General features: G+C 35.9%; 1 protein-coding gene across 3 annotated transcripts in view; it reads right to left on the minus strand.

The window, feature by feature from the left end:
• Nucleotides 1–628: 628 nt before the first annotated feature.
• Nucleotides 629–26,013, minus strand: part of LOC139937414 (homeobox protein Hox-A5-like) — a 43,047-nt gene continuing 17,662 nt past the window's right edge. For all 3 annotated transcript variants that reach the window (XM_071932550.1, XM_071932549.1, XM_071932551.1), the window contains exons 2-3: nucleotides 19,869–20,515; nucleotides 629–4,992 (exon numbers count right to left, since the gene is read on the minus strand). In XM_071932550.1, coding sequence (XP_071788651.1) covers nucleotides 4,697–4,992; nucleotides 19,869–20,337 — 765 coding nt within the window. In that variant the 5' untranslated portion in view covers nucleotides 20,338–20,515 and the 3' untranslated portion in view covers nucleotides 629–4,696. The remainder of the gene's footprint in view (nucleotides 4,993–19,868; nucleotides 20,516–26,013) is intronic.

Here is a 26,013-nt window from a genome sequence, read left to right on the forward strand (position 1 = left end):
ACAGAGATATCCACCCGTAGAAAATATGGACAGAAATATCAGACGACAACCAAATTCCACACCACGTATACCCCCGACCACGCGCACATTTTTTTTAAATTCATTATTATACATGAACATGTTTTCAGCACGTGACCTTTGACAATAGAAGTTGAAACATATTCCCACTTCGGTGCCTCCACATAAAATCTGTCGAATTTGTTACAGGTAAACTTGTTGTTGTTACGTTGCATGCAGACATAACAGGTAAAGAACACGTGTCAAAACTGTGTGTATGGTTGCTACTATCCTTAAACGTATAGTAAGCCTTTTGGAGCATACAACGAATTGCGCCATGTTTATGCAAATGAGGAGTTCAGCATGGCTTCGTTTTTTTTCTGAACTCACTCAACCATTGATGCATGTAAATGTATAATTCCTTCTCGCGCTGATTGCTCTTAAAGAAATAATAACAATACATTTTCCACAACATAATTGAAGTATTATTACCCGTACAAATTGCTAATTTCTCATTGTATGCATTTTCTATCACCTTCGACCAAACATTGAAAAGACTACAACAACGAGATAGTTTTGACTTTACAAATTGCTGTCCAATTCGTAGAACGAATCGATTTACTCGGTTGAATTTACATAATATTAATTAGGGAAAAAACTCGTATAGACAAAAGCTAAACTTGATCTATCAGTAACTTACTTTACACAGTTATATAAATTGTTGTCAAATATGTACAACACAGTTCCTTTGTTGTGACACTTCATTCAATGTATAGCTTAATTACTAAGAAAAAAAAAAATACTCAACTGATTATAGTAAAGTTTGATGGACCGAAAGAAAGACTGTATGTCATTATGGAACTAAATTATATCATTCAAATGTGGTGACAATCAAAACAATTATTGACAAAACCAAATATTCTTAAAGGCAGTGGACACTATTGGTAATTACTCAACATATTTATTAGCACAAAACCTTACTTGGTAACAAGTAATGGGGTTGATAGTATAAACTATTGTGAGAAACGGCTCCCTCTGAAGTGACGTAGTGTTCGAGAAAGAAGTAATTTTCCGCAAATTTGATTTCGAGACCTCAGATTTAGAATTTGAGGTATCGAAATCAAGCATCTAAAAGCACACAACTTCGTGTGACAAGGTGTTTTTTCTTTCATTTTTATCTCGCAACTTTGACGACCAATTGAGCTCAAATTTTCACATGTTTGTTATTTCATGCGTATGTTGAGATACACCAAGTGAGAAGACTGGTCTTTGACAATTACCAATAGGGTCCATGGTCTTTAAAACAAATATATATAATAAATAAACGAGAACACCGCAGCCTGAGAAGACAAGCTTGTGTCTGCTTTAAATTAGAAGAGGTCACTCTTACATGCAAAGTATACTTTTGGTTTTAGTCAAAAATAAATGTTTATGTTACTTTTCTCAGAGTGAAAATGATTAAATCCCTTGCTCCAAAACACCATTCCTTGGAGGGGGAATTGTTTCTAAAAAATATCAATAACTGCAGTGTATTTTGTCCAATTAGTTTGGTTTGGTCGTTCGTTTTATAAGTATTTACCAAAGATATACCGTGCCTGCCTAACTTGTCTGAACATTTCCAAGATTCAAAAACCAAAAACCATTTCCACTTCTGTCTTCGAGACAATGAAGTTTAGTGGATGTTTTCAAAAGGAAATTGTCAAGCTGGGGACAACTCGATCATTAATCAATTGTGACACAGATAACATAGCAACATCTTAAATCATGACTTTAACAGTAAAATAATGTTTGTAAAGGTGTACAATAATTGTAATGATATACAACAGTATCGTTTAGGTTGAGTCTAAAAACTTAATGATTATGATCTTTTCTATTAAAAAAGAATTATGTCAAATATGCTCCCTGAAATCATTCAATAATACAATCTGAGAAAAATTTACCTGGAAACCTAAACAATTATTTTAAAACGCAACAGCTGATTTCGATTGTAATATCCCAAATTAAGGACAAAGTGTGTTGCAAAATCCCGACAACTACAAGTATATTCCATTATATTAGTACAAAGAGCGTCTTTAAATACGTTCTGGACAAACGTAGCCAGGAATGTTTGTGTTTTGGTAATTCAAACATCAATATACCTAGTTGAAACTCATCATTAATAACAACTTTAAAAAATAAATTAACAAAGTTTTGTTGTTTTAAAGACAGTGGACACTATTGGTAATTGTCAAAGACTAGTCCCCACAGTTGGTGTATCTCAACATATGCATAAAATAACAAACCTGTGAAAAATTGAGCTCAATCGGTCGTCGAATTTGCGAGATAATAATGAAAGAAGAAAAAACCATTGTGTCACGAAGATGTGTGCTTTCTGATGCTTGATTTCGCGACCTCAAATTCTAAACTTGAGGTCTCGAAATCAAATTCGTGGAAAATATCTTCTTTCTCGAAAACTACGTCACTTCAGAGGGAGCCGTTTCTCACAATGTTTTATACTGTCAACCTCTCCCCATTACTCGTTACCAAGTGAGGTTTTATGATGATAATTCTTTTGAGTAATTACTAATAGTGTCCACTGCCTTTAAGACCAATCAAGCACCATGAGTTCTTTGTCCCTCTGACGCGCGCAAAGCTCCAAGACAATGATGTATAATAATACGCAAATTTAAAAACGTAATCTTAGTTATACGGCGTGACCAAATCTATCAGCACTCAGTTTTGTGTCCTCCCATTCAAATATTGTTATTTCCTTTAAATAAAACCAACTTATTTTGAATACTTGATGTGCCTGTCCCTTCTAAATGAAAAAAAAAAAGTTAAAACACTGTCCAAAAAGTACTTGTTTGACTGAATGTTGCAAATCAGTCTATCTGTCTTACAAAAATCAAGTTGCAATTGAACTTCCAAAAAATGATTTACCTGGCATTTTCTGTCTTTACAATTCTGAATTCAAATTCAGTTGTCCACTCTGTATGTGTATGATGAATTGTTGCCAAATTTCTAAGGATTGTTACTATTACACAACAAAAATGAAAGATTTTACGAACCATTGAAATAAAGTTACATTTTCCTGTGTCTATTGCCCTTGAATTGTTATGTCAATAAACCTAATTGAATCTAAATGAATAATATCCAAACTGGTTAATTATGCAGTACTGTTGCAGTAAATTGCTCACCGAGTGTGAGATGGTCGTATTATTTTCTATATTCCATTGTTCTCGTGACAACACTAGCAGCGAACAGCGACTTCGGTAATTTATTATGGCTCAAATCAAGGCAATGTTATCAATGAAAACTGTACCAATTGACCCATTTTGTTGTGATCTTTCACATCATGATTTTTCACATGGTTGGCGATGTTTAGACTTATACAGGCGTTGCGTGGAATGATGCTCACTGTTCAATCAAACACAAAGTATACTCATTATTTTCGAATGATTTGAAGCTCTAGACACGTTTGGTAATTGTCAAATGGCTCACTTGGCGTATCCCAATATATGCATACAATAACAAACCTGTAATAATGTTGGTTCAATTGGTCATCGAAGTTGCAAGAGAATAATGAAAGAAAAAAACACCCTTGTTGCAGTACGTGTGTGCTTTCAGATCGATACTAAACGGATTCAGCTGAATTGTTTATTTTGTTTTAGTGAGAAATTACCTCTTTACAACACGTTATTTCAGAGGGGCGTTTCTCACATTGTTATTATAATATCAACAGCTCTCCATTGCCCGTTACCAAGTCAGTTTTGTTTTAAAGGCAGTGGACACTATTGGTAATTACTCAAAATAATTATTAGCATAAAACCTTACTTGGGAACGAGTAATGGGGAGAGGTTGGTAAGATAAAACATTGTGAGAAACGGCTCCCTCTGAAGTGGAGTAGTTTTCGAGAAAGAAGTAATTCTCCACGAATTTGATTTCGAGGCCTCAAGTTTAGAATTTGAGGTCTCGAAATCAAGCATCTGAAAGCACACAACTTCGTGTGACAAGGGTGTTTTTTCTTTCATTATTATCTCGCAACTCCGACGACAATTCGAGCTCAAATTTTCACAGGTTTGTTATTTTATGCATATGTTGAGATACACCAAGTGAGAAGACTGGTCTTTGACAACTACCAATAGTGTCCACTGGCTTTAACCAGGCCTAATTACATAGTGTCCAGTGCCTTTAAAAGAGGGTTGTATCCCACCGAAAAAAATGTCGTGACCACCAGGCTCACAGACTTCATTCACATATCTCGAAGAAGATACTAGTCCTTGAGTGTGAATATTATTATTTGATAACTCGGGCGCTCAATTATTGCACAAAACGCAACCAATTCAAATCAGTTTTTGTAACAATTCGGGCAAAAATAGTGCACAATAATAAGAAATTGAACGGTACCTATATAAATGACAAGTCCAACAGTCACTAATAAATAATGATAAAAACAGATGTATTACATGAGGCGAAATATTCACAGCGAAAATCTACAAAATAAATGCTCTCCCTTCGTCTGGCCTTCTTTCCTCGTTCCCAACGGAACAAACACCCGACATAAATGTTCCATTTTCTTATCAGAATTGTTCCTTTAGTTCCATTTGTCCAGTGTATGGAAAGTTACCTCGAGTTACGTGTGGGTCAAACACGGCGTGACTTCACTTCATCTTAGGTCGAGTTGGTATTTAGTCCGACTAGGAGGCACTGACGAGTGTAATCAGCGCATCGACTGGTGGTCGGCTGCCGCGGCTGCTGCTGCAGCTGCGGCCGCCTCCTGGCTCATTAACTGGGAGATACTCTTAACATTATGCTCTTTCTTCCATTTCATTCGCCTGTTCTGGAACCAGATTTTGATTTGGCGTTCGGTAAGACCGAGCGCATGCGCAATCTCGATGCGACGCCGTCTTGTGAGGTAGCGGTTGAAATGGAATTCCTTTTCAAGCTCGAGGGTCTGGTACCGCGTGTACGCTGTGCGTGATCGTTTACTGGGCTCGAGACCATTCGTCTGGTTACCTGGAGAAAAGCAAAATGATAATGAAAATTAATTAAGTTTTAAGGATTATTTGACTCCATATCAATGTTATGGTCAACTGGAAATTACCTGTAAAAACACACATTTAATCTGAATCCAGGTACCATTGGTACGCCAGTTGTACTTAAAGGCAGTGGACACTATTGGTAATTACTCAAAATAATCATCATCATAAAACCTTACTTGATTACGAGTAATGGGGAGAGGTTGATGGTATAAAACATTGTGAGAAACAGCTCCCTCTGAAGTGACGTAGTTTTCGAAAAAGAAGTAATTTTCCACGAATTTGATTTCGAAACCTCAAGTTTAGAATTTGAGGTCTCGAAATCAAGCATCAGAAAGCACACAACTTCGTGACACAAGTTTTTTTTTTTTTTCTTTCATTATTATCTCGCAAATTCGACGACCGATTGAGCTCAAATTTTCACAGGTTTGTTATTTTATGTATATGTTGATATACACCAACTGTGAAGACTAGTCTTTGACTATTACCAAACGTGTCCAGTGTCTTTAAAGGCAGAACCAGGTATAGTGGGACTTCTCTAAATCTGTTTAGAGACACAACATTTTGTTAATTTGACGTATATTTTCGGTTGGTGTCCCAATACTGTGATATATCTTACATTGCTGAACATAGCTCTGCTGTATCCAGTCCGGTGTCTTTCTTCACAAACAAAAACATCCGCTATTATGATGATGTTTGGTGACGAAAAACAAGCTAAATCTTGCACAAAGAGTAGATAATCTGGCATTTTGTTTTGCGCATGGCTTTTCAAAATGCTGAATAAAATAAAATATGAAGACACTTTTACTTTTGACATTTTAGTTGTGTGATCGTCAGATTGTTCCGGTTATGGGGGCGAGGGGGTGGGGGGGGGTCTTTACTTGATGCTAAACATCACCAATCGATCATCACCAATCGTAAGATTAAAGGCAGTGGACACTACTGGTAATTACTCAAAATAATTATTAGCATAAAACCTTTTTTGGTAAAGAGTAATGGGGAGAGGTTGATAGTATGAAACATTGTGAGAAACGGCTCCCTCTGTAGTAATGTAGTTTTCGAGAAAGAAGTGATTTTCCACTACATTGATTTTGAGACCTCAGGTTTAGAGTATAAGGTCTCGAAATCAAGCATCTGAAAGCACCTACTTCGTGTGACAAGGGTATTTGTTGTGTTCATTATTATCTCGCAACTTCGACGACCGATTGAGCTCAAACTTTCACAGGTTTTTTATTGTATGCATATATTGAGATACTCCAACTGTGAGGCTAGTCTTTGACAATTGCCAAAAGTGTCCAGTGTTTTTAAATGAGGCATTGGTTTTTATTTTAAAATGTATTAATTTATTGTCGATTAACTTTTAGCGAGGAGAGGTTTTTCACCACCAGAACAAGATAAACTGACACACGAATGCGACAAACTCGGATGTTAGTGTTGTAGTTTAATTCATCTAATTTATTTCCTTAAAGGTTAATTTCGTGAACAATTTTCTCATGATAATATCATGATCCCTTCAAAAATTCATTTGTGTTTGTTTTATTAAACATTTATTTTGGCGGATGTTTTCGTGCAATGCCTTTAATGAGGCTTATAACTTGTTCAAATCTATCAAAATTTAAAGTTTTAATGCGGGCCAACACTTGACATATCTAGCAATACATTGTGAGTCAATTAACATGGCAACTTGTGTTTCCAAAAGTTTTCTTTTGTTTTTCTTTTGCTTTAAATAATGACTTGACAATAGTCATATTTTACTCAGAATTTCACCGGACATGACGTGAGTACGTTTCTCCGAGGAGTGCCAAACCTGACACCGCAAATTCCTCAAGGAGTGCCCCGAGAAAGTCGGCTATGGCCCCCATGAGCTCCATCCCTAACAAAGCCATCGCATACCACTGCAAAGACAATTCTGTGTAAGATAAGTGTCCAAGTCAGACACAGGAAACCGAAGTTGAGAAAATAGGAAATCATAAGATCCGGTTTTAAGACGATACCTTGAAGATTGGGGGAGGGGTAGACGTTCTCAGATTTGATTAGCAATGACAGGTACTGTCCAATACATTAATTGTCTGACAGTAATTGCACGACACACTTTGTATTTGAGGTTTAACCAAGTTACTGTCTGTGAAATTAATTGAGCTTTATACATGTTGGTTGTATTATGTTCTTTTCTTCCACAACATTATTTAAAACCGTAACAAGTGAAGATGATTCGTTTAGTCGTTTTTTTCACAGATGCAAAACTCTTTCAAAACCCACTTTAATTTGTAACATTACTAGTTTGTATAGGGTCTTTTTTTTTTTTTTTTTTTTTTTTTACTGCGCCCTGAACACTCAGGGTGGATATGTGCGCATAACAAGTCTGTGTTGTTATTTATGATTTTAAACACTTTTTTTTTATATCAAGTCATCGAATATTGTCCGTTCGTTTTAATGCTGTTTTAAATTAAATAAACCAATAAAATATAAATTAACATACAATCATTCACATCCCGCGCGGGAATTAAAACTTATACAAATCGCAAATCCATTGTCATATCTCATTGCACTTAAATCACTTTTTTGTTGTTGCAAATATATTTAATATAAATGCTCTTTTTGGGGACATCGCACTGTTGTATAAATACTATTGTATAGAGGTACCATAACTCATGTACGGACACAATTGAAACAAACAAAAGCCTTTGAAACTAGGTGACATAAAACATTATTACCGTTTGACAAATAACTGTATTCACGGTTAATTATGCGTGAAAATTTCACTTCAACAGTTACAAAATAATATATTTAATAGTTGATCCTAACGATTAAACCGATTGTCCACCTCATCAGCTATAATTAATCATTGGTAATTATTGGATGTCATGCTTTTATGTTTATCTAGAGAATAGAGCTAAGCGATTCACTTGCCCATTATTGCCCATAATTTGTATCACATCTAAAATAGTTTCAGAATGATTTATATATTTGTATATAGTTTTTTAATTGCTTCCTCTACTTAAGAAAAACACAATTAATCAACATACTAACATTGCCAATACACCCATTATTGTATAACAAGGCTCGAGGGGTTGACAAATTCAGATAAGTTGTATTGCACTTTTTCTTATATAAATTGTTTGTGCTTATTAGGGGGAGAAAATAAAGAAACAAAAACAAACATTAGGTTTTGAAAAGATGACAACTATGTAATAAAAAAAGAGAGAAAAAACATCAAACAGACAGACAAATCGTGTGGCATCACACAAATGACTTGTTCGAACAATCACAACTTTCAATGCAAATAAAAAGTAAAGAGTGAATTATGTTTAAAAGATCATTCGATCTAAAATAATTCCTTCTATGATGCAGTACAGACGTCTGAATAATAATATAAAACAGAAATTAACAATGAAAATCCTTTGGTGTGTACCTCAAAACTATCGTCATGTTTAAAACAAAATAATTATCATTGCATTAACATAAAAAACGTGAGCGTGAATCGTGACACCATTATCCCTAACCATCACTGTACTCTGTGCACTCTGATGTATCTTCCTCTACCTAAGTTAAACTCATCCATGAACGTGTCGATTGAACTTGTATATTTATCTAATTTGTGACTGGTGAAATACATCCTGACTGTGATGTGAAGATGAGACCCCACCACTCTAACGGGTCATGATTGCGCGTTGATAATGTTTACAAGAATATGTCCCACGACAACAAGCTTATAGTCTACACAATTCCTGAGGAACACTTACAGTCTCGGGGTGTGTGCTGCGGGTTGTGCATGCATACTGATGCAATGATGTACACATTATGTCACTTAGGTGGTTGAGGCAAAACGAGGCAAGTTTTCACCAAATAATCGAGAGCCCTAAATTTAAAACATAAAAACACTATCAAGTAAGATCATAAATAATTGCTCCACGACGTTCAAGGCATTTCGATGAAAGGGATACTATCAACAGTATGTGAAATATTGTTAGATATTAGGAATGTTGAAGTTGACTCCGTTGTACACTATTCAATGAGTAAAATCAAATCGTTGAAAATTTCATAAACACTGTGACAAATATTTATGTTTTGTATTGTAAAACGATCGTGTACCCTGCCGGACTTCGGTTTCTTTGCGGTAATTTAAAAGACCATTGTCCGGTCTTAAAAAAATATATATTTTATTGACTTTGACAGAATTCCAGACAGGAATTTTCCTCGAGACAACAATCGATAATGATATCACGAATAAACGAATACACCATAATTGAAAATTGCAACGTCAAATTGGCTTTCCAATAAAGATTGATATACAATCTTAGCCTTTTTTTTTTTTTTTTTTTTTTTTTTTTTGGGGGGGGGGGGGGTCCTTGATTAAAATTAGTTCCATGTTCGTGTATATTTTTACCGCGGCACACTACAACCAAGTTAAGATCAACTCAATCCTGATCTTAAAAGTGCATTTCCCCTGACAGCTTCGACTTAGCTGTCCCGTCTACCAAGTTTGTTTATAAATCAACACACACTAATTCGAATCTCAAGACAAGAAGTAACCCCATCTTATTCCAGCAACGTTCAATCGAGAAAGTGCACCCAATGTAAAGAGTAAAGGAAATCATCACAAGACACCGTTGCAACAAGCAGAGGTGTCATATAAATAAATAAAGCTCTTACTAAATTAACATCGTGTGTTTCATGCAGAGTGGACGCTAACTACAACAAAACGAAGAGCTGGCCATGAAATTAGAAAATCTGGTAAACTTTGCCATTTGCTTGTACACAAAAACATGTTGCAGTTTCAAATGATGTGGGATAAAACCATTATACCGGGATGTAACCTGATATATTTTTCCATAACGACTATACTCCAACTTTTTAAGGAAATAATCATATAATTAGTTAAAGGAACACGTTGCCTTGGATCGGTCGAGTTGGTCTTTGAAAAGCGTTCTGTAACCGTTTGTTATAAAATACATATGGTTAGAAAGATATTGTAAAAGTAGAATACAATGATCTACACAAATATGCCTCGAAATTGCGTGGATTTCCTTTTACATCGTCGACTAACACGGTCGGCCATTTATGGGAGTCAAAATGTTGACTCCCATAAACGGCCGACCGTGATAGTTCGCGACGTAAAAGGAAAACCGTGCAAAAAAAAAAAAAAAGCACAAACTTTCAATGGCCATGTTTAACCATTACTTATTTTTTACAGAATACATGTTTTTTTGTCATGTGAAATATTCGGAGTATATAAGAGAAGTACATGATGAAAGTGGACAAAATGATCAAGCTTCGAACGATCACCGATGCATGATCTTGACATGGCTTTTTGTTGACTACATTTCTTTTACAATCGTGATGATTACACCGCGCATCAACCATCACTGGAATTACAAACTGGAAAGGCTTTGTATAAATAATTATTACGCCATTCATGAAAAACCTTTTCCAGGATTGAAGTGCCAGCACAAAAGCCGTCCGGTTTGGTGCTAATTGCCTCCGTCTATACACGTGTTTAGAAATAGTCCACAAAAGTTCTTCGCAATATTTTATGGAGGGAAGGTACAACAATGGAGGGGATATTCATCCGAATGATTGGGATCCTGTATCATTCCTAGTTATTTATTTATTATTTGCTTTAACGCTATTATTAAGGTTGTATACTTTGTGCGCTTTTGATTTGTTACCTGTTCTATATTCTGATACTCTCATATTGAACTATTTTCCAAAAAGAATATGGAGTTAACGTCATATTGGATTGTATTGAGTTAAATTTAATTTAATTTAATTTAATTAAATTAAATTTATAAGCACACCATTTCATACATTTTCACTTGACCGTGGATTTCAACCAGTTTTGAGCAATGTCAATAATGAATAACATTATTTTAAAAGGCTTGTTGCGTCATGTTGATAAACATAATCAAAGACCCACAACATAATATTTTAAAGGATTTACCCAGTAAGTTTCTCTGGTGGTTTGTAATATTATTCGACATTTTTAAAGAATACATAATTGAAAAAAAAGAGCTTGTCATGTGTGTTAGTTTAGAGAAGTATCTGGTCACCATTCGCCAGGCCAGTGCCCCAAACCACCGTATTGGGATACGTCATCCAGGCCAACAGAGAAATACAAACAACAGCTACCAGACGACACCCCAAAAAGTATAGTGGCAAAAACTAACCCTGCTGGCATCGATAATAAATTTATCTCTTCCGGAGACAGACCCATCTAACCATAACCTTCAATCTAAATTGCCTTGAAATGTGACCGTTTAAATACAAGACAAAACACACCCACACACATATTACAGCTCAATTAAAAACGCTGATTTAAAGAGGTGTCTGTGCGGCACCATAATGTAGCCCGTGCAGGTACATGTTTGGGGCTACATTTAGGTCAGGCTACATTTAGGGCTCGGGCAACATTATGGTGCCGCACAGGCGTCTTTACATTCCTTATTATAATTCATATTTAGAAGAGGTGAGTTTCATGCCAATGCAATACAAAGGTAGAGCTTTCCTTAACCTGGGATACCCCGGAGAAAAGGTTATATAATAATCAAAGTGTTTAGGCAATAATTAAAATTTGAATGATCCAATAATGGTCTTTTGTTCTTTGATTTTCTTGTATTGTCAGTTACTTTAAATTGTATACATAATTGACGGCATATTTATATTAGGGATGACAATATTTTGAGCTTGATTTTGTGCAGCAGAGATTATTGGCCCATGGTCGAAATGATTCATAAACTGGCTTAAGTGACTATTTCCAAAGTAAGATATTCATTTGATGAGTGTCTGGGTTAATCATTCCTTGTATTTTATCCGATTCTCTTTAGAGACAACTGTAAATCTCAACAATTGATTTTCCCTCGAATGGTTCACATTTCCTTAAATGAACACGTTGCCTTGGATCGGTCGAGTTGGTCTTTGAAAAGCGTTTGTAACCGTTTGTTATTAAATGCATATGGGTAAAAAGAGGTTGTAAAAGTAGAATACAATGATCCACACAAACATGCCTCGAAATTGCGTGGTTTTCGTTTTACTTTGCGAACTAATATGGTCGGCCATTTATGGGAGTCAAAAATGGCCGACCGAGCTTGTCGACGAGGTAAAATGAAAACCACGCAATTTCGAGGCATATTTGTGTGGATCATTGTAGTCTACTTTTAAAACCTCTTTCTACCCATATGCATTTAACAACAAGCGGTTTTAAAACGCTTTTCAAAGACCAACTCGTCCGATCCAAGGCAACGTGTTCCTTTAATATTATATATTTGATGATGTATAAATGATAACTAAATAAGTGTGTTAGGCCAAAACAAACAAAAATTGACAAATTAAATTTAATAATGAAATGGTCAAAGCGTCTACTAACGCCCACGAACTGGTTATGCAATAGTAATTAATTTTAGAAGGAAACACAACATATATTTGTTGTTCCCATAAAGGTAATATTTGGTTTATTAAAGTATTTATTAATTATTATCATTTTGGACCCAAGCCGTTTATCATTGTAATGTTGTAACATGACAACTTCTGTTGTAGCATGTCACGTTTGTCAGAATTGAATTGAAAACAATGCCTTGCTAGTCAGCTCGTAAGTCACTATATAATTTGTCCATGAGGGCTTTCAGAGTAGTCTGTGCAGGCTCTAGACTAAAAATGCTGACTGTATAGGAGAATACTTTCTGCAAAAAACAACAACAAACAAAAAAACAAAAAAACAATGGTTTATGGTTTAAAAGATAGGTTTAAACAGATGGTTAAAATATAAAAAATGAAAAATCCTCTTGTGATTTGATTCAATATATATTTTGTTTTCCTTTTTTTTTTTAAGGAAAATGTTTTTCAAAATACTGCGCATTATCAACAGCTGCAGTGTTTCCTACTAAACTTGTCATAGTCATTCACTTTTGGAGTAGGCTTAATAACCAAAGGTGCACCCTCCCTTTAAAACACAAACTTCATTTTCATTTCAGATTTACGGTGATTCAATAGAGTAATAGGCAACATTTCCACACACACCACACACACAACAAGATGCACGTCTCTTGAGGATGCACGAGGTATACGTACGTAACAATCCATTACACACGATCGCTTCTCTGATACTACGAGCATTGTGTTCGAAGTGTGATGTGTAGTCGTAAACGCCAGCGGGGCCTGCGCGTCCCTCGACCCGGTGACCTCGCGCTGGCAGTCCGCTAAAGACGTTTATACCCCCGCACTGCTCTATGCACACATCGTCATCGTGCTAAGGGATGGCTGTCCAATTTTAACGAAGTTGGCAATTAAACGGTTGATTATGTGTCATTTACTACGTCGGATGGGTTAGTGGGTATGTATTTTCAAGGATTAATGAGATATTTATCTGAATAATGTTCCGTTTTATGATGAAACGAGGTTTGAATTTGACTAATAAATGCGAGTGAAGTGAAATGCAATCATTATAGTATTGAATGTATGCATACCTCTCTGTGCAGCGGGTCATTTGGGTATTGTGTACTAAAATACAACATTGGCCTTTGATATGAATAGTTAGATTTGGTAGTGTGGTAGAAATGCACCCCCCCCCCCCCCCGTCATTTTGGGGGTTGTGACTAATTGATAGTCTACACAAATCGTATAATCTGATCTTATCTTTACATGTGCAAATTATACACTGCTATAAAACTGAACAATTCAGCTAATGTAAGTTTAATTATTGTACTGGTTCAACTTATTGAAATCAAAATAATGTATCGAGATGCATAAATGAAATATTGAACACGTTCATAAAAGCTCATTACAGGCGACCACGGAAGTCTGAAGGCCCACTCATGACATGCCGCGTAAAGCAGGTGATTTTGTTTTCTTCTAAAACAAACTTCTAGTTTGAAATTGAGACAACGACAATAATTATATGGATTCGGGTATTTCAATTATATCGAACACCACACAATTCTATGGATCATGCTACATTTTACTTCGTGGAGGTATATTAAAGGCACTATTGGTATTGTCAAAGACTAGCCTTCACAGTTGGTGTATATCAACATAAGCATAAAATAACAAACCTGTGACAATTTAAGCTCAATCGGTCGTCGAAGTTGCGAGATAATAATTAAAGAAAAAAAACACCCTTGTCACACGAAGCCGTGTGCTTTTAGATGTTTGATTTCGAGACCTCAAAATCTAAATCTGAGGTATCGAAATCAAATTCGTGGAAAATTGCTTCTTTCTCGAAAACTACATTACTTTAGAGGGAGTCGTTTCTCACAATGTTTTTTTTTACTATCAACCTCTCCCCATTACTCGTTACCAAGAAAGGTTTGTGCTAATTATTATTTTGAGTAATTACCAATAGTGTCCACTGCCTTTAAATGTTAATGCCACAATTTTGATTAAGGGATTCTCTTAGTCAGAAACTTCACTTCGAAAATATGTTTCCAAAAAAGTAAAGTTTGCACGAGTCAACCTCTGACAAACAAGACTTTATATTGACCAGGATGACGTACCATAGTCTGACTGCCATGGGCAAATATGAATATTCATTTAACAACATATGACCGTAACATTGTAATATACCCAGGACAGTAAATTAAAGGTGGCTGTGTATACAATATACAAATTATGAATTGAATATACGATTTCAAACACGAACAATGTAAACATATGGAGTTCATAATTCATAATTATTATATTTATATTTAAGGCACTGGACACTATTAATAATTACTCAAAATAATTATTAGCATGAAACCTGAATTGGTAACGGGTAATGGAGAGCTGATAATGGTATAAAACAGTGTGAGAAACAGCTCCCTCTGAAGTAGCGTATAGTTTTTGAGAAAGAAACAATTTCTCACTAAAACATTTGAATTTGATTTCGAGACCACATAATTATATATTGAGGTCTCGAAATCAAGCATCTGAAAGCACACACTTTGTGCAACAAGGGCACTTTTTCTTCCATTATTATCTCACGACTTCGACGACCAATTGAGCTCAAATTTTCACAGGTTTGTTATTTTATGCATAATGTTGAGATACATCAAGTGCCCAGTGTATTTAAAGGGAATGTACACGTTTGGTAATTACTCAAAACAAATATTAACTTAAAAACTGACTTGGGAACGAGCATTGGAGAGCTGTTGATAGTATAAAACATTGTGAGGAACGGCTCCCTCTGAAGTAGCATACATTTTGAGAAAGAGGTAATTTCTCACTAAATTAATACAAATACTTCTAGGCATATCTGAAAGCACACAAATTCGTCCAACAAGGGTGTTTTTTCTTCCATCAATTTCTCACAACTTCGATGACCAATTCAGCTCAAATTTTCACACGCTTGTTATGTTATGCTTATGTTGGGATACACCGGGTGAGAAGACTGGTCTTTGAAAAATACCAAACGTGTACCTTCCCTTTAAGTGAACCTTACATTTGTTCTGCCTGGAGCGGGGTTTGAAATGTGTTACAATGTCCAATTCGAAACGGTAAACAAAGAGAACTATCCGCCATATGACTCAACATAGAACTAACATTAAAATGTTTTGAGAAATTTAACCTTTTCCTTGAGTTAAGAATAAACTGAGCGTATTCGGGAATTTGATAAAACCATTGACTGCATTACTGGTTAACATGTTTGGCCTAACAAAACATTAACTTATTTGTATCAATGCACATAGTCGTTTACTCTAAAACAATAACATTATCAGTTTTTATAGTCTGCTGATAAGGTATGATAAATGATCCACCGTGTTGTATATAGGATGCATGCTTTCTATAAAGTATTCAGCTATTATTTTATAATCAATTCAGATTTTAAAATCAGCTATCTCTATTCAAACGCCATATGGAGCAAACTCAAGTGCATTGAATCGAAATTACAATAACAATAACATCATAATAATAACAATGATAATAAATTTCATCATCATCATAGTTTATTATTGAGATTAGTTGTAAAGTCACAATCAAGCTGCTGTTACGCATGGCTTACTGTATTGGCGAAACGGATACGTTGAAGCCGACCTACGACCTGAAGTCCTTTGACAAAATAGCAGCTGATTCCTCAAAACCTTTTGTATTTAATTGGTATTTTTTGTCATCACTAATGTGAGCCCCCCCCCCCCCCCCCCCTCTTCTTGAACGATAAAAAGGTGAACCCTATGGTCCAGTTCACGGAGAACATTCATAAATTGATAGCGAGTAAACGAATTCCAAGCCATATTAACACTATAATTTACAAAACGCTGCTTTCTCTGCTTTGTCATTGGTTAATCTACTCGTATTGTGCGATCATCCCTCCAGCCTAATCAAGACTCTTAAAGGCAGTGGACACTATTTGTAATTATCCAACTAATTGTTAGCATAAAATCTTACTTGGTAACGGGTAATGGGGTGAGGTTGATAGTATAAAACATTGTGAGGAACAGCTCCCTCTGAAGTAACGTAGTTTTCAAGAAAGAAGTAATTTTACCAAGCATCTGAAGCACAACTTCGTGGGACAAGGGTGTTCTTTTCTTTCATTATTATCTCGCAACTTTGACAACAATTGAGCTCAAATTTGCACAGGTTTGTTATATGCGCATATGTTGAGATACACTAAGTGAGAACACTGGTCTTTGACAATTACCAACAGTGTTCAGTGTCTTTAAGGGATCGACAACCCGATTCTGAACGTGTATGATGTTTCTCTCTCCCTCTATCGCTCATCTGTTAAAGCTTCAATTACAAAGTCTGTCTTATAACTGAAGTTTCTTGGGATTTGCCATCTAAAAGTGTAAGCCTCCTTTTTGAGATATATCACAGTGACTATACTAGTCTTATTAATTAAATATTTTATACATGGAAATTATTCATAAAAATAACTTTTGAGAGTCAGACCGTTGGCCATGGGTTTGACCATCACGGTAATACCTCAAAGAAGTGAGTGCACTTTGAGAAAGGTTATGTGCCGTAGTATTGTTGGCTTTGTGGTAAAGTTACATAAAAAGCTCTGTCACCTGTTTACGGCACATGCAGGTGCAATTTACGTTGTGTATTGACATGGTCTCTGATTAACGGGCGAAATAATAAAAATCAAAGTTTATTTGTGGTTTTGGTATTATATGATACAATTATAGATTTGTATTTGCATTGAAGATAAAGAATATTATGTTGTGTGTATCTGCACTGTATACTCGGTACTTTCCCGAGCTCTGAGAAACAGAATCACAGGCATCTCGGATGGGGTTTTAATACATCTATTAAAACATAGGGTTCGAACTGTCTCTAGTTACCGGGCAACATCGGTAGTCTAGTTGGTAAGACACTGCTCTAGAATTGCAAGGGTCATGGGTTCGAATTCCACCCGAGTAATAAGCATGTGATGTTCACAGGACTCGGGAAAGTACTGAGTATTCAGTGCTAACAAACATTATTATTATTCGTGGTTTATTTATTAAAACACTGCAATACAGCGGCTAAAAGCCGAAATGTACAGTTTACAAAATAGTCATCGGTGTATATGGGTAAAAAAAAAAATTAATATCTATTTAAATCGTTGCGGTTCTCGCCGTATGCAGGATTCCAACTGCCTCTAGCTACCGGGCTTTCTCGGTGGTTGGTATTACGTATGCTATATATTTGCAAAGGTCGAATCCCACCGAGTTATATGCCTGGTTTTTGTTGTTGTCTCCGGAACTCGGACAAGTATTGAGAACAGTGCTTACACACATCGGTGTTAGGGTAATGGCTAAATAACATGTGTTGTAATTGTCATTATAATTATTCTGCAGAGCATCTAACAATTATGTTGTAAACATGTAAACAAGCCAATTTAAGGTCTTTTGAACTTATGTCGTGTATTTTGTGATATTTTTAATAAACCTAATTGAATTAATAAACGAATATATGAATTATTAAGAAAAAATAGTTAACAAAAAACACGAAAAAGAATTAACATAAAATGCGTGGCACCGGGAACTTTATTTTAATATTTATATAATTGTTTGTTTTTCAAAATATTTTGGCTCAAAGGCATTTGTTTTAAATACCTTTCATGTTATGCAAGACAACTGTTGCTGCTGTCTAACATTTGGTTTAATGTATACATTTATTTGGATTGCCAAAGCCAATGGGCGCCATGCAAAGTTTAAAGGTATCGCATGGATTTCATTATTTTCATTATTTATTGATTTATATGTGTAATATTTGTTTGTAGTGAAGTTATTTCCCCCTTTATACCGCATGAATTGCGGTCAACTCACTTTTAATTTGGTACCTTAAGTTCATGCACGACAACTCGAAAATGTCCATCAATGTCGAGGTTTGATTGTTAAACATTAGATAATGCCGAACACGTTTTAGGAATGTTGTCAAACAAAAAACAAAATTACAGACAATTTTGTCTGTGAAATTTCTTCTTTACAATTATATTAACATACATGGCTAACCTGTACGTCTTCGTTTCCAACTATTTGTGAAAGTAAGGAATGTTTTCTCATGAGACAAAACCTACCACAAACCAATTTGTTATTATTTGAGTTGCGCCATTGTCTTTAAAACTTGCTGTAACAGAATACATATTATGCCTACAGTGAAGTCATGCTTCGGTGGTTTGTATCCAGTGCTCTGGGTACACACGTGTTTCTCACAATAATGGAATCAGACAAAAGCAAACATTTAAATAACAATTAACTAAAGGGGCTGTATTGATGCAAATTAGAGGATTTTAGCCAAATTGAAGTTGATATAATTGAATGAATAGCTGCAGTATTTGCCTGCGATGATGTGTCGTATACATAATGATTTGGTACGTGGGTTTATTTATGAAGAGAACCTAACAGGCATTGTTAAGCCACTCGTTAAAATTATTGTGATTACCCCCTCCCATTGATGTTAGTAGGGACAACATTATCTTCGTTTGTTTCTCCAAAAGATTAATAATTAAATTAAATTAAATTATTTTTGCTTTAATAATTCCACAATGGCTGAATTTGAGCTACAGTTTTGAATGTGCAATAAAGAGCAGGTATAGCATACAAACGACACGTCAATATAAATAGGTTGATACTACATTTTCTTGTCGACCATCTATTAATTAAATTTCAGTGGTAACAAAACAAAAAAAAAGCAAATGATGGGAAAACAAAAGATGTATCAAGTAAATCCCATATTAGCAAGACAGATCCCTAGAGGTTTAGATAAATGGTTTGTGACTAACTAAGAATGGGTTCAGTTCTGCTTGACGTGACATCAGCAAACGAACAAAATACAGGAAAACAAGTTTGCAAAAAGAAACAGGAAAATGTTTATAAAGTTCAATTTAACAATGTTTAAAGGGTCTATGTAACTTTTGTAAGACAAAAACACACAATGTCCACAGATTTACACTAAACTTACACAGTTTGAAGATAATGACAGTAGAAAGCTACCCTGAAAATATTACGTGCTGAGGTGCTGTAGTTTTTGGGGGGAAATGAGTAAAACAATGTCATAAAAATAACTTTCGTCTTATGAGACGAAAATTATTTTAATCATTTACAAACGTATTTTCATGACATTGTTTTACTCATTTCTCAAAAACTACAGCACCTCAGTAAGTAATATTTGAAGGGAAGCTTTCCACTAGCATTATCTTCAAACCCTGTAAGTTTAATGTAAATCTATGGAAATTTTGAAAAGGTACCCAAATCCTTAAAAACAAAATAAAGGTAAAACGGCCATATTTTAGCTAGGACACCGACAGGGTGAACACAGGTTATGACCAGCGGTGTAGGCCATCAACCATGTTCAAACTCTTGTCCAAATTACTTTGCAACTAATCATTTTGGTCAGGCTTGACTTTGGTTAAATTGTTTCGAGCTTAATGCAAAGATTTGAAAGTTTAAGATTTACCTGCGGTGTTGGAATGAATTCGTCTCATCCATGGGTATATCTGCTCAGGTTGTCGGGCTGTCTGTGCACCCTTCATCGCTGACTTGACACAATCTCCGCTCATACTTTGACTCGTCATCTTCACGCAGGAGACCCCGGACGCAGCGGCTGCGGCCCCCGAAGTCTGATGCTGGTTCTGACACCGGTTGTAAGCCGACGTGGTGGTAGCCGTTACACCGGACACGGGCGAGCTCTGGGGGTGGGTTAGGGGCACGGTTGGCTCCATGGACGGGGTTCGATCCATGTGGTAGAAACTCCCGTCCAACTGCGTCCCGTAGTTGTAACTGTAGTTAACAGGGGTACTGTTGGCCGGGTAATGGGGTGCCTGGTGGGTGTAACCCTGCACAGCCGCAGCGGAAGGGTAATCCGACCCATGGTGGAAATCGCCTGACGCGGCCGTCGACAACGAGTGTGCGAAATAAGAGCTCATCTGTCTTGTAGCTAGGGCTATACCTCGTTGATTTGTGACCCTTGTGGATATTAGTGGCTTGACTGCTGCCGTGGTAAGAGCTGCTCTGGCTGTCTAGCTGTCCCGATCAACTCAAGCACCGACTGCTAGATGATGAATGGAGTACACCACGACTTACCTCAACGTAGGTCAGCACCAACTACCAAATACGGAAGAGAAACACAGTAAACCACGTGATTAAGGCAACCAATCATCTAAACAAACAGTTCCCCCTTCACCTAAAAGGTGACTGATGACGCGGGGGGCTTTTGTTCGGTGACACACACTCAATAGAGATACAACCATAAAAAGAAATACTCATAAATAACTGGATGTAAAGTATACTTTGTCATACATGGATAATTTTCAGATTTTGAAGAACTCAAGTTGTGCACTGAGTATGGTGTATGAATGGAGGATAGATACAAACTCTATATCTATCTACACTCTATATGGTCACCGATATAAGAGTGTACGATGGGTACACTTCTCTTCTATTCGAAGTGTTGGAAAATACAATATTATTGTTTTATTTGAAATGCAACAACTCTTTTTCTGTGATATTACCTGTAGGTGCCCAGTGAAAGTGCAATAATACATTTCTCATAAATTACTATTTGTCTCAACAATAACAGTACAAAATAAAATTCAGAGCAAAGGTCCAAAATGAAAGAACAAAAATACAAATGTGTATCATACGAAACATTGTATTCAAACAACACCATGTCGTTACCAGTATGTTGGCATGGGAAGGGGTGGGGTTGGGAGTTACAATAACCCCTACACGGGCGTGAATGGGGACGGCAAAAGTGAAAATGTAAGACAAAATGGTGCATGTGAAAACACATAACAAGTTTACACTCGGAAGTGTAATGTTATCCCAATCATGATTATTTACATGGGCATCTCATTTCGAAGTTCAATGTTACTTTGAATAGTTCTTTATTATCGAAAGCTGTTGTAGGCTTCCAACCAAAATATGTTTTGCCGTCATTTTTTTTTTTTTCTTTTTTTTCTTCTCATTACTTTATAATTGAGGACGGTGTGTTTATGCTATTGGTGACAGCTTGGCCGAGTCTCGATCGTAATAAATTGCATTGTATCCCTCTGGCGGTGAAAACGTATGTTTCAACAGTTATGCGTTGTGCAAATTCGGTCATATTAGTACACGTGTTTAACTTTAATATCCTGAATGGAGAACCAAACAAATTACTTTGCCCCCCCCCCCCACAACATACCCTGACACACAATAAAGCTGGCTACGTGCCTAAAACGATGAGATGGTTAAACCTAACCGCCATAAGCATGGATACAATCAAAAGTTTTGTTTTGGGTATGATGACGTAATGGGATGACGCTTCTAGTTTTAATGTTTATTCAAATCTCATGTAAATTTGAATTATTAAAATTAAACAAAATAAACAGTATCATTATTGTATTCAGTATAAACACGAACGTGATTCTTTGCCAACAGTCTCAACCATGCTGTATTCATTACAGTCACATACCTTGTGTACATAGACACTACAGTGTGCACTGACTCCCAATGCATCAACAAGAGTTCAGACTACTTAGTTTGCCACTCAGACTCGCTTTGGCTACCTTCATTTCATGAATGTTTTTCTACCTTTGGTAATTATTTCAAAAGTTATATAATGACCAAGGGCCAATTTCATAGAGCTGCTTAAGCAAAAAATTTGGTTAAGCACGAAAATAGCTTGCTTATTTTACACACATTACTGGCCAAAATGTCATGCAATACACATTGCGTGTGACTAGTATTGAATGTTGTTTACTTACCATAACAATTGATTGGAGTCTTGGCGGGTAATCTGATTTTACTAAGCATGATTTGTTTTGCTTAGGCAATTTGTCGTGCTTAAGCAGCTCTATGAAATTGGGCCCACGTGTTAGCCTACTTTGAAGCACCACATACGTTGATAATGTATAATATTATTTTTGAGAAACATTTCCTTTATCATAAATGTGATAGCGATTCAACAAAATGTTCAATCTAAGAAAAGATTTGTTTCCCCGATTTTTGTATTCCTATTATTATTACGAATTATTATGTCCTGCGTGGACATAAACCGCTCCACATTATCTCAACATCGCGACCACTCTCTAAATCAAAAAGAGTGAAAAGCACTCCTTGAAGAACCATATGGGGAACTACTCTTTTTCGAGTGGTCTCCCACTCTTTAAGATTGAAGTTTGCATCTTTTTTAGTGATTTGTTCACTCCGTCCTGGAGTAAAATCCCTCTAAAAGAGTGAAATAAGCACCACTATTTTAAAGAGCCATTTGAAGGACAACTCGAAATGTGAAGAGTTGTGTTTTTCACTCTTTTACATTAAGAGAGCACCTTTTGGACTAAAGTTTTCACAGGTTAGTTGTAATGTATATTATGATTGTGATGACATCAATGGAACGGTTCCTAAGACAAAAGGTAAACTTAGCCTTTTAGCTTTTACTAATGGTCATGGGAAATAAAGTAATACTATACATACTGGTTTGTTCGAGAAAGTTGCATCACCTTACTCAGCTGTTGTATGGATTTTCGTAATTGGCAAACAAATACTGAATAAAATCGCGGGAGAAAACAAGTGTATTTATGGACACTGTTGGTTTTTGTCAATAAACAGTCTTCCCACTTGGTGCATTTCAACTTATGCGTACAAATAACAAGCCTGTGAAATTAATTTGAGCTCGGTTGGTCGTCGAAGTTGCGAGATATAAATGAAAAAAATAAAAATAAAATAACACTCTTGTCACACGAAGTTGTGTGCTTTCAGATGCTCGATTCGAGACCTCAACATATTCTAAATCTAAGGTCTTGAAATCAAATTCGTGGAAAATTACTTTTTTATGGAAAAATACATTACTTTAGAGGGAGCCGTTTTTCACAATGTTTTATGCTATCAACAGCTCTCCACTACTCGTTACCAAACAAGTTTTTTGTTATGCTAAAAATTATTTTGAGTAATTACCAATAGTGTCCACTGCCTTTTAACCTACTGTTTTCTCTAGAGATCTTGGTGAAATGAAATGTTCACCGATTTGTAACACTACATAAATAAACAAATGAATAAAAATAACGCCAGTATAATAATGTACACTTCTTCTTATTATGTAATAGGCCTATATCATCAATACAACTTTGCACAAGTATAGGTTCGCTGTTTTTGTTTACCCTTTGTTGTGACACGGCAGTCACTACGAGAAATTATGTAATTGATGGTATAATACTTAAAACAAACAAACAATACAATTACTATAAATAAATCAAACAATAAAAAATACAGCAGTGACAACTACTTTGTCATTTACCAGATTTTCTATCATTTATTCAACTGAACAAAACACCATGACAGACTACCCCCCATTGATTCCCCGAATATGAAGACAATGCCATCGGTTCGACCACCGAGCCCAGCGGCCCGTTGTCTGTCCCCGTCACACATCACTGTACTGCCGGCGGGGAAAAGGCGCATCTTGCCCCACGGACAAAAGGTTTTGGTTCCAGTCCAGTGCCTCGTTCTCTTCTGGAGCCATTTGTCATGCACTGGTGACGACCAATATGCTGGACTTTTGTATCCTTTTCGATGCTGGCACAACTGCACGTCTGACAGCTTTCAGTTGGGTTTGATAAAGAAGGTGTTTTTGTTTTGTATCAACAGCGTGTGTGTATATTGGAAGGTACTGCTCTTTCAGAGTTCATGGTGCACATGCTGTTATTTTCGAACACGCAAAATGCATGGATGGGAGCTTGTACAGTGGAAATCCTGCAACTGGTATGCTTTGTCTTTTCAAATCAGTTTAAAAAGCACTCGAGGAAATGGAAACGTATAAGTTGCACCTTGTTACCATTAATACAGAAAATATTACCTTCCTTTGTTTTGTAAAGGCATCCCAGCTTACAAGCTTTGCTTTAATGGGCCATGCCTCCATACAGTTTTCAGTCTTGTAACATCCTATTGTTTGTATTTGTATATTGTGTTTGTATGGAAATAAATGTTGATTGAAGAAAACTTTTGAAGATGAAGGCACTACTACTTTCTCTGATACCACTATAACCTTGTTGCTTTCCTCTGCTCATATGGCGTACAACATGTACACATACGCCGTGTACATGCTTGAGGTTAATCTCGGTGTCTCTTGTTCATATTATACATGTAGCAAGCATTCTTGTTTGCAGGTATCCTCTGGCTTGCGCGAGCTACAGTCCACTTGAGTCATCCTTGGTGACAGTTTTGGGGTAATAATATGGTTTAGTGTACTTGTGTATACAACTATATGAGGGAACACAACAATACACACCATGAAGGTTCCTGAATGCGTTGGTTTGGCATTGATATTTTGACCCCTACGTCACAAGGGACATCTGCTGTTAAAAGACAACCCATAACTGTGATTTGGTTTACCCCTGCACATGTTAGTTACATATTATTCGCCATAAGGCAGCAGTATACGTGTTTACCAATATAATAAACACAAGGCAACCCCCAAAACAGAACAAAATTTTTGAAAAAAATACAACTGCCTCCAATAATAAATACATATGGAATGGCTGAATTATAATAATAACTTGCAAAGTGCGTATTTTCATCCCGGTAATTTCCATGTCTTTCTTTCCTTAACTTAATAAAGGCAATGGACACTTTTTATTCAAAATAAATATTAGCATAAAAACGTATCTTTGTGATGAGCAATGGCGAACGGTTGATAATATAAAACATGTGAGAAACAGCTCCCTTTGAAGTAACGTAGTTTTGAGAAAGGGGTAGTTTCTCACTCAAATATTAAAAGACTTCAGGCATGGAGCTTTTTTCGGAATATGAAAACACCCAAAAGGTTTTGTTTTTCTTTAATTTTTCTTATGCAACTTCGATGACCAATTGAGTCAACATTTTCCAAGATTAGATATTGTATGCATATGTTGAGATACACCAAGTGAAAATACTGATCTTTTACAACTACAAACGAGTCAAATGCCTTTAAATATAGAAACTTGCTATCTACACGACTCTCGCGCATTGTTAAAATGGTTTGAATCCATGAGTCGCCCACTCGGGGCTCAATCATTGGTTTGAGTTTGTAATAAATAGTAGTATGTAATCTAGGGGCACTTACTTCAGAAAACATGCCCTGCTTTGGCAGTTACTTGATACAGTAACTGTTGCCCCAGGCACACCCTTACATTTTTGTTTCTCTGTTCCTTCATAACTTTTTTTTGTATACGCATTTTTTTTTTTTTTTTTAGAATGTAAACCAAACATTATTTTGACTGACTCATAAGTAACTAAGCTGGGGTCACACTCTCTGTTTTTGAAAATCATTCATGCGCACATTTTCAAATCATACAATCGACTGGGTATGAATTCAATTCAATTCAATTCAAAAATGGTTTATTAAAACGTGACTCGCAGTTAAAAAACTGAATTGCACATGTCAACATCATAATATGTTAAAAAAATTACATCAAGTAGAAGGTTGTATTATTAACATTTCCCTAGAAATGACTTTTGGTTGACCTTTTAGTTTTTGTTTGATACAATTGTGAATGGTAGGAATGCAGTACCACTTCATTGAAAATATAAATAAATGAATTCATGTTAACAATTAAAACGCAAATGGTCGGTTGTTATGGTCTAAAAAC

The sequence above is a fragment of the Asterias amurensis genome, chromosome 5, assembly GCF_032118995.1.
Source record: "Asterias amurensis chromosome 5, ASM3211899v1".
NCBI classification, from domain to species: domain Eukaryota; kingdom Metazoa; phylum Echinodermata; class Asteroidea; order Forcipulatida; family Asteriidae; genus Asterias; species Asterias amurensis.